At 41.3% G+C, this 10,564-nt stretch overlaps 1 protein-coding gene across 1 annotated transcript; it reads right to left on the minus strand.

Annotated features, from left to right (window-relative positions):
* Positions 1-3,655: 3,655 nt before the first annotated feature.
* On the minus strand, positions 3,656-10,234 carry ift27 (intraflagellar transport 27 homolog (Chlamydomonas)). The gene is made up of 7 exons (XM_018685317.2): positions 10,053-10,234; positions 9,480-9,559; positions 5,282-5,341; positions 4,819-4,878; positions 4,464-4,581; positions 4,168-4,277; positions 3,656-3,993 (listed from the first exon to the last, which is right to left on the minus strand). The coding sequence occupies exons 1-7, from the start codon at positions 10,084-10,086 to the stop codon at positions 3,889-3,891; spliced, it is 567 nt and encodes a 188-aa protein (XP_018540833.1). The 5' UTR covers positions 10,087-10,234; the 3' UTR covers positions 3,656-3,888.
* Between the last annotated feature and the right edge of the window lie 330 nt (positions 10,235-10,564).

A 10,564-nucleotide genomic window follows, 5' to 3' on the forward strand; every position in this document is an offset into this window, starting at 1 on the left:
TTATAAGCTAAGCTAACTGGCTGCTGGCTGTAACCTTATTTTTAATGGAGAGATATGAGAGTGGTATCAATCTCCTCATTTAATGCTTAGCCAGAGAGCAAATTAGAATATTTATCAAAATGTTGAGCCATGTCTTTAAGGGTTTCAAGCAAAAATGTTTGGGTTTTTGTAACCTAGAAAATTGAGGGCACTGTTTGTTGCAATTTACAATTTATCTTTTGTTTCTTTAGAGATGCTAATATTATACTGTAAACCTACAGAGCATGGAACCTTTGCTGGCCTCTATAGTTCATGTTAAAATTTTTGCCACCAGGTAAGGTTATCTGTGTCTAAGAGACACATCAGACACCATTATAATTTCAAAAATAGCATCACAATCTTTAGTATCCAGCTGCCTAATTTCCTTTAAACTGTGAAATTAAATGACTTTTTGGGCTTGTATTGGACATATTTTACATGAAAGGGCATCACGTTCCTGACACGGCAGATAATAATGTAATGAAGCATTTCTGCTGTTATGCAGGTGAGCTTGGAGGCATTGTGGCTGATTTTTGTCACGCTACAGTTGAGACAGGAGGGTAGCAGATTTGGGGGAACAGCTGCTGTGTCCTCCCTCACCTGCAATTAGCAAGTTTTTTAGGTCACGGACAGTTAGGGGCTATGGAACAAGCCATGCTTAGACACACACACACACACGTAGACAGAGAGAGGTTTGTGTACATTCACTTTAAATTAAACCAAATGAATACATTAATATGAGCTAGCATAATTTACAGTCATGATGTAGTGTTATAATTCGGTGTGTCAGATTGAGAAAATAAGAGTGAAAGTCACCAGATAGACAGAGAGCTGATCTGCAGGAAAAGAGTGTGAGAAACAGAAAAAGAGTGAGTGTAGGTGTAAGATATGAGCTGGAACTCTTTGCCTTGTGCTCAGGCTGTGTCATGAATACAAAACTCTGTGTTAGTGTTTGTTTGGGTGAGGAGCACTGCAGTGAAATATAGCTGAAATAAAGCCCTGTCCCAAAGCAGACTTAGACCTTGCACAGATATGATTTGTAGAGATGCACACACAGGTACGCTGGGACCAGTCACAGTTGTTGATTTTGTAATGGAGTCACCGGCTAATCACCAAACTCACTTAATGCATTTTTATATGATGTAAAAGAGCATAGCAAGCATAATTTGTCAAATTTGAACATATGGCTACATGACATTTACGTAATCAAGAGTAAATAAATTTGGTTTCATCCAAACACAGTTAGATGTTGGCCTGGCTCATAGACACTTGGGTCCACCACTCACAAAATGTACTGCACAAATGGGAGATGCTAACTCAGGCAGCTGAAACTTTGTACCGACTTTCATGTGTTATTGGCTGCTCAACCACAAATTGAAGTCTAATTGTAAAGTCATGATTGGTGGCCAATCAATTGTTAGACCTTCAACTTGCATGCATAGAGGTCTATGCATTTAAATCATTTCTAGCCTGTATACAGCAGTCCTTTACAGATTTTATGTATAATAAAAGTACCAGATATCTCCCAGCTGTATGGCACATTGTCAACACACTAAAAGAGCACAGCATCACTATAGTCGTACCATGCCCACTGGGGCCATGCATGATAAAATGCAAGCACTTATGCTTTAAATAAAAGCACCCACCTAATGGCATATGTAAGCATTAATATGTAAGGCATGAGTGGTTTTAAAATACCCTTTAGTGCTCTGCTGAATACTGCAAAAAGACCCAGCATTAATTACTGTACATTATAAGACAGTCCTCAGTTCTATGTGAGTATAATCAGAACTAAAATCTATGTCCAATATGAAAACTGTGGTTGTCATCCTACTGTCAGAAACATCACTAAGTTGCCCTCTGTTACCTACCGCAGACCTCAGCTTTGCAGTGACCACTTTTGCCCTCTCTTGTGGCTAAAAGGTGAACAGCAGTTATTCCTGTTGTGCCACAGGTCTGCGCCAAAGGACTAAACATGTTTTGAATACTAAGTATTGAAAGTGATTGCCTGTGTTTAGATGGTACCGATGACTGAGCATAACAGAGAGCCACTGAAGGAGACTAGGCTTGACATTTCTGTGGTGTCTGACCACCGGTTTCAATATCTGTGGAAATGAAGAAGTCTCTCCCAAAGCAATAAGCAACAGCCCACACTGTATCCTGCAATGTTATTAGGTGATACTCCCAGGGCTTGATGCTCCATTTCAAATGAATAGAAGACAGACTGTGGGATTCTGTTGAAGTGCTCAGAGTGATTTTCCAGGGATGGTTGAGAGCTTGTGTTACACCTTTATGTGTGTGAGTGTAATTACTTACATTATATGCTCATGCTTTAATTCAGCACTGAAGGAAACCACTGTAGTTGGCACTGGCTCACATATCACACACATTTATATGCACGTTGCTGGGCACAAATAAAGGGAACAGATGTAAAATCTACATACTGGTACACAAAGCAGACTAATGTGACAGACAATACTGCTATTATTTTGAATTCCGTTTTTCATATGCCTGGAAAAGAAAAGACAGAAAACAACCTGACGCATCAGAAAACACAAGCAGCCGCCCCAACATTACAAACACAACAATAAGGACAGAAAGAACAAGAACGATAGAGACCCTAATTGCTATAATTATGATCACCCACTCAAGGAGTACAAAAACACTGTGCTGCAATAACAATTACAAGTTGTTAAATACAGATTCTGTAAAGTGCCTCATTACAAATCAGTTTTCATTTCACAGGAAAAAAGTTGCCCAGTGAGTTCCTTTATGTATTATTTAATAACCTTATATGTTCTGGAATAAATTTGAATTGTCTCAACATGTCAGAAGACAGCTGATGATAATCAAATCAACAAATTTAGTGATTGCACTTAGACTCAACGCATTTCCTAAACAGGACAGAGACCGCCTCATCATTTTTATAAGTGGAGTCACTTTCAGTGTTGCACATTATGAAATAAAAACCATTGTATCTGACTTGAACCAGTGCGCCCTCATTTGAATGGTGGCAGGTGGTCTGAGAGGCAGGGAGAGAACAATAATGCAGCTTTGGCCTGGTTTGAATGGGAGGCCTCTGATTAAAACGGTGATTACTGGTGGTTAGTGCCGCACCAGGGCCATGACTGAAAGGATGTGAGAGGGCTGCAGCTGTGGAGTTAACACAACATGAGAGAGAGACAGACAGAACTGGAAAGAGAAGAGACAACAAGCAAGAAGGACAAGTTTTAAAAAAGCAACAAACCTGAGAGAAACTGATAAAGGTGGAGAGAAAGAGAAAGTGAGGCAGAGAGAAGGATGGAGAAAGTGAAGAAGAGATGGAGAGATGAGGAAGGAAGGCAGCCAAGAGGAAGATGAGGTCAGGAACAAAGTGACATTGAGATAAAAAGAAAACATTAAAAAGGGAGGGGAGGAGACAAATAACTGTGATTTTAAAGCTTAGTCCTCCCTGCAATCAGGGACAGCCATCTACACAGGCTAGAGGAGAGGAGGTACTGACTCTGCTTTTTCCTCCACATTGAGCTGGAGTCTTATTGTGGTTTTGGTAATGACCTGACCATCACTGTGAAAGTAAACCCCACTATCTGTGCACAGAGAGCAAACAAGCAGATAAGAGAAAACACAACCAACTGCCGATTGTTAAAGAAAAACAGCTTTATTCATTGGCATGTCAAAATATCACTCTGAACATTCTGCCAGTCCAGTAACACGGCTGGTGCAAAAGACACACAGGGTTTGTTTGAACTGCCTCATATCCTCACAGATATATGATCCATAAAGCCTGATAACTTCTCTGAATGGAATTCCTGTGCCTTCTATCCTACTGGTGAAAAGTCAAGGTGTGTGTGTGTGTGAGTGCGAAGGGGTCTAGCCTGGAATTAGGTTCTGGATGATCTCCCGGCGCTCTTGATAGAGAGACTGGAAGGCCCGGGCTAAACTGAGCAGCGGCGCGTCACAGTTCTCCATCTCCCTCTGTGAGAGACAAACATGGACGCACAGTGATTACTGCTGTGAAATGTCACTGGTTTGTGCTCATAAACAAAAAAGTACATTATGGCATTTTTGTCATGAGTACTGCCATTTAAAGCCCCACTGAGCCAAATAAGGAAACTATGTAGTGTAATGTCTGTAGCGAGCTACACTCACGGCTGATGTCTCATGGTATTCCAACCCCTGGCTCTGGGCCCATTCCTGGGCCACAGATGCCTGTACCTCCCTTCGAGCAGACAGGTCTGACTTGTTGCCCACCAGGACACCTGAAACACACACAAATTCACATGTTCACATAAACAAAGACTCGAGCAGTGTTACCTTCTAACTGAAGACTATCTATTTAATAACCAAATTTAAGGATTTTGGTGGGGGGTGGGCTCTTCACAGATTAGTGATTTTGGACAGTGTCCCAGCATTCCACAAATTCTTTGACCTGTAGTGCGCATTACCTGGAACATGAAGACCCTGGCAGTGGGCACGGACTCTCTCCATCCAGCGGCTGCAGTTGGCAAAAGACTGCTCACTGGTCAGGTCAAAAACCAGGCACAGCAGTGATGGCTCGCCCCACTATGGAATGGAGGGTGGGTGGTGATGAGGTGGGTGTGTAGGTTTCAGGTTAGGAATTGAACAGGGGGGACAGATCATGAGAGAGAGTTTGTATCACCACAGCTTACTTCTTTCTACTTCTATGACAAAATAAATAATACTTCAGTAGCTCCCCTGTGTTTGTACTTTATGAATGTGGGGATGTGGAGCCCTGGATGGTGGATTTCACTTGTTTCATGCAAATGGAGAAACTCTCACCATTTTCTCGCAGGCTTCCACTAATGTCTCCTTCCCTGCTGAGTCTATGATGTAGAGCTCCTGGAGGGGAAAGAGAGGAAAGAAGGGAAGGGAAGCTGTGTTATACATGGAGACTTAGTCAAATTACACAGTCTTAAACTTCCTATTTTCTTTGGCAAGACCATTAATGTTCTTCCCACAATGCTGCCCTATTGCTTACTGAATACAGATGAGGAACTAACAATATTACATGTCTGGGAAAACTTCTTCCACACTGGGCGATGGATTCCAATTCTCACCACCCACCTTCAGTGATTTAGTGAATTTCAGAATAATAAAGAAACTTAAACCATGGTTGGTTGCCTAATAAAGTATCTGTAGACAAGCCACATTCAGCATAATTTAGTTTGAGCTCAACATGGTTGCTGGTAAAGTTATAAGCAGTGTAGTAGAGACAGGAAAAAGAGACAAGGCCTGGACTTACCACGCTGTCATTGGTCTCTGGGATGTTGACACATTTCAGCAGCAGTTCCACTCCGGTTGTCTGCCAAACAAACACAACCATAATGTTAACTATAATTTTGTTATCTAATGTAAATCTGAAAGACCTAAAAGCTTTAGGCAACGTCTTTTCCAAGTGCTTCAACTAAAATAAAACATCTATCATTTCTTGTGTTTTTCATGGCGATGTTATCTGAAAATCCTGTATTTTCATCTATATTTTCTTCTATTGTGGCTTTTGTGAAGAGAAGAGAAGAGAAGAGAAATTTGGTTGTCACAGAGGTACTACAACACAGAGAACCATAATACACTGTCTGGTGTGATTTATTGTTAATGTCAAAACATGGGCATTGCTAATTAGCAGCTTGGCTTGGCTTGAAAGCAATTCACTGTCCTGATGTTCAAATCCTGACCAAAGCCTCTCTCCTGTGTCTCCATTTCTCTGGATCTTATTATTCTTAATGTCTCAATAAAGAAAAATGCCTTAAGGGAGGAGACCATTAGCTCTGTTTAAGTCTAAGAATGATACAATGCCTCCCCTGAGTCCAGCGGTGGAAACCATTAAGACATACTGTGAGTCTTAATAATTAAATGTAATAGTTTACATTTACACAGGGTTGACTGTTACCATGAGCTGATAAGACCACTTTCAGTTTTGTAATTCTAAGTGGTGAAACACTGGGCAGCTAATGCAAGTCACTCTTTGTAGGTTGACTGGGTCTAAAATGACAGGAGATGCTGTTCTCCCTCCTATTTCTTTGAATGGTGTGTGTACTCGTGATGGCAGATTTATTTTGGATGAAGCCCCAGTGGCCTTTTGTGAAAGAGTAGCTGTTTGTGCAAGTAGTTAAGTTTCTTTCTTTGTTTTCTTTTTTTTTAATTAATAAAGGGCAAATAGAGGAGGTAGAGAGGGAGACTGCATGCAGGCAGGAGAGTGTAAGGAGGATATTTTAAATCTGGTCTCGTCACAAATGCACCTTCTTCACAAGCTACAAGATCTAAAGAGCTCCTAAGTGGATGGGATGGTTGCAGGCTGCCTTTTGCCACTATGCATCCAGTGGTATGAGATCAGTGGTGACCTTGAAGAAGCAAGTTGAGGTTTCTTCACATCAGCACCAAACTCTAAATCGATCTGATCTCCTGAGCTCACACTTAACTGAGCGTGTCAAATGCCAGACACTTAAATCCCGAAAACACACACATGCCTTTCACACTCACTGCCTCTGTGAATTACAAGTGCATGCAAGCTTCAGACCAACATTTACCTGATACACAGAAACACTTCATAACAAGGAGCCAGTTGCATACACACACACACACACACACACACACACACACACAGATGCTGCTGTGGTCCCACTTCGAAGCGGTCTAATGAGCTGGAGTGATGCATAGGAAGCCTCTCGCTGGAATGTCAATGAGGGCCTATTAGTAACAAATAAGCTTGGAATATTGCTAACGGGCCGTCTGACATTTTCAAAGGAGGACGTGAGCAGAATGGCCGACAGCCTCCGGTACCCTTCAAAATCAAAAGTTGAAGAACATCAGGGATGACTTAGGCGTCTACACAAGGAATAACTCTTCACAGAAGGAGTTTCTTTTTTACATTAGTCACAATGGTAAGGACACGCTGTTCCCTGTTCCCATCTGCAGCAAAATCTTAGAGCGAAAATCCAACCTGACACATTCTATAATGCTCAAAACTGCTACTAGCAATGCACCTTGCAGTGATGAGTGGAAGGTGATGTGTTCATAGAGGTGTAAGTATGAACAAATCAATATAAACAATATAAAAACAAGTTTGATGTTCTTAGAACCTAATCAGAGATTGTCTTTAAGACAGTGGACTTAAAATCAAGAGTTTACCTCTTTGGGAGCTTGAATGTGCTCATTTCATTCTGTGGATTAGAATATAAGATACCTTAACATTTTAGCCTAGGGACAGCACTGGATTAAATATCAGAGTGACAAAAATTGTAAGGGTTCATCCTATTGGCAGCTCAGTAAATTTCATGTCAGTCTCCCAATTCATTTTTATTATTTCTTGGGCATATGTGGGAATTCTGGCTGCATTGTGACATGTGAAGGCAGCGTCAGGAGGCCATGAGAAAAAAACAAAACAAAGATCCAACATCCATCCTCAGGGAACCATGAATATCTGAACAAAAAGCTCAAAAGAAGGGCAAGAAGGAATTAGTCCCAAAAGAATTATATTCTAAGACTAACCATATCATATTTTACTGTGAATACTGCCCTTAGTTGGTCAGGCATTTCTAAAGCTTTCTGCATGTTTCTAAAGTTGCAGTTATACGCTCAAGATGACGGCTCTCGACTGTAAAAACTAACTTCCTTGTTTTTTGCTATTGTAACAATCACTACCATTATGGAAACTGATCTAAATAATGACATACGATACACATACTAATTCCTGGATAAAAAAATTATGGTGAACAGCTTAAAAGTTTTTGAAGGTAGAGCTCCTCTTAAATGAGGCACTTGTATTCAAGTGAGCAATAAGTTAAAAATATTTCGACTAATATAAAGCAAGCGGCTGGCTTCAAATAGGTGTTTTAACAGTTGCATAGCAACAGCAGAGACCATGACCAGCACCTTCCCATGGGCATTTCTTTCACTGCATCCAGTTAATAAAAAGGTGTCTGGTGGACACAGGGCCTTGATCTATAGGTACACACCCTAACCTGCATCTCTCCCCACTTACTTTGTCACTTTGTCATTCCTTATATTGCATTCAGTCAGCCTTACCTCGAGTTCAGCAGGAAGACATACTAAGCCAGTGCAAATTAAAAATGCAGCACTATTGCAGTGCTTTCTACTTTGTTATTACTCTACTAGTCCAACATGAACAGAGCACTGTTGTTGTGCGCTTGTTAAGTACCTGTTCTGGTGGCTTTCCAGAATCCTGCTGTATTAATTATCGACGTTCCTGTCACCTCAGAACCCCCAATACTCCTGACACAGCAAGAGCTGAGCAAACACAAACACACACACACACACACACACACACACACACACACACACACACACACACACACACACAAACAGCTTTTGTATTTTATTCACCAACCTGTTCAGTGCTCTAACCAGCTGCAAGGCTTAATGGTAAACTCAGTAACAAACGAATGTGAGCAAGCTGCTGAAGTGCATATATTGATTGTCACAAGTGAATGCATTCACTTGCATGTGCAGTGCATGCATTTAGTCAGCAGCTCTTGAAACATTGACAGAGGGACTCAGTGAGCAGCCATGACCCCATTTATCACAGAGTCAGGTTAATGACATGGTTCCCTCCCTCATGTAGATTAGCATAAATAATGCAGATTAGCCTTCTCTGCATCAGCATTAATTGGTACATTATGCTATTTTGCACTTCAGTGATTCATGTGGTAGATTTAAGAGACCTCTGCAGGTCCTTGAAAAGCTTGCAAGGAGTTCCACTAAAGAAAACTACAGACAGTATGTAATATGATCATAGTTTTCAGTTGCCTTTATTAGTCTTGATGATTTACAGCAGATGCATAGTTATATCTTGGTAAAAGTCTTGACCTCAGGCTAATAACCTTCCACTTTATTACTGCTTAACTGCATTGTCTATATCTGTAAGCCTGCTCAGATCTCTACATGAGTACTCTGGGGGTCTCCTGTAAATGTAATTCTGAATACTGACTGGGTAAAAGTGTGCAGACTAAAGCAGCAGATTTTGCTGATTAACTTGCTGCTGTAGTCTCAGGTAGCACTGAACAGCTGAATACTGGATAAATACTGCAGCACATGGATCAGGGTATTCCCAACACACTGCTGTCTATTCTAGGTTGGCAATGAGCAAGAATTAAACTTAATGATTTGCCCCTTCAAACACAGTTGAAAACATGAGTTACCTTACCTGAATGTAAAAATATAAACCTGTAGCCAGTCTCTGCAACACAGGCAACAAGAGCACAGCCCAATCCCTAAATCCCTCAAGCAGCTGTTTTACAACCTGATTCCTCTGCTATGATTGTGTGATGTGAATACAAACAGTATATCCTTCTTATTATTATAAGCAGTGGTACAGTGGTGCACTGGCTGCTCCACATACACAACTGTGTATTTGGAATTGCATGCCCTTGCATTACACCAGGGATCAAACCAGCAACCTTTTATTGACTATGTGTTACTCTCACCATGCTGTAGTTCTTCTGGAACAGAGTCCCATCACTGTGGAACATATGAATAAGGGCACTTTTCCCCACTGCAGCATCTCCTACACACACACACACACACACACACACACACACACACACACACACACACACACAGAGGAATAGAAAGAGACATAGATAATTTCATAATCTGTGTTGCAAAAAATGCATGTTTAAGTGAGCACTAAATGTGTGTTCCACTGAGTACTTTGTCAGTTAAATTCATTAATCATCTTTCTTTCAGTGTCAAATTTGGTACTACCAAAGTTGAGAGCTGGCATTGCAGACGCAGCCATATCTACCACCATGTGTTTGTGCAACATCTACTACCAGAATCACAACATCTGAGGTGTTGTATGTGGTGCTGGAGAAAGGACAGCCAGCAAATTGTTGCAGTCTTAATGTATTAGATATAACGATGTATTTAGCTCTTGTCTTAAAATGGCTAAGTTGAAGCAGCAGCAGCAGCAGGTTTAGTTGCACCTCAGTTAGCTTTAGCCCTTGTGCCGATAGCCTGAAGTGGCAGAGGGATGGGCTAAGTTTACAAAACCTTACCGACAAGCAGGCATCTCGCCCTCAGCTTCACCATTGTAGTGGATCACTTCTGGACACCGTAAGTAAACTCTCGTTTCATTAATGACGCTAAATAAGCTCTATGTAGTGTCTGAGATGTCTGTCCATCCTACATTTCCTCTTCATTGTGCCTCGGCAACATGGACACAACGCGTCTCATAGCAACCAGCCATGGAGGTGTTTCATTGGTCGAGCCTGCGAGCACGTACATCAGGTTGCTGTGCTGTCATTGGCTGGTGGCGAGGACGTAAAAAAGTTCTTACTTTGGGGTATTTTGCCCATGTTTGTGTCTGTCAGGCAACTCTTCTTTAAACTGGTGATAGGATTGGCGTATCCAAACTCCAACCATAACGCCAAACTAAATATTACCCTTTAGTATTTAAGCTTGTTGGTCGGGCACCGTTGCACGGTAGGGTACACATTGTGTTAATAAGAACTGCCTGAAAGGCGAAGTAATGGTTAGAAGGACCTGAAGTTTTAAAAGCAAACCCCAG

Source organism: Lates calcarifer, linkage group LG5 (genome assembly GCF_001640805.2).
Source record: "Lates calcarifer isolate ASB-BC8 linkage group LG5, TLL_Latcal_v3, whole genome shotgun sequence".
Lineage (NCBI taxonomy): Eukaryota > Metazoa > Chordata > Actinopteri > Centropomidae > Lates > Lates calcarifer.

What these genes read in the sequence shown, in the direction of transcription:
- ift27 (XM_018685317.2), bottom strand. Translation starts at nt 10,086, where the DNA reads ATGGTGAAGCTGAGGGCGAGATGCCTGCTTGTCG. An exon ending in TCCAGAAGAACTACAGCATG is followed by an intron (nt 5,342 to 9,479) that starts GTGAGAGTAACA and finishes TTTGTTTGGCAG; the next exon opens with ACAACCGGAGTGGAACTGCT. An exon ending in TGGAAGCCTGCGAGAAAATG is followed by an intron (nt 4,582 to 4,818) that starts GTGAGAGTTTCT and finishes TCCATTCCATAG; the next exon opens with TGGGGCGAGCCATCACTGCT.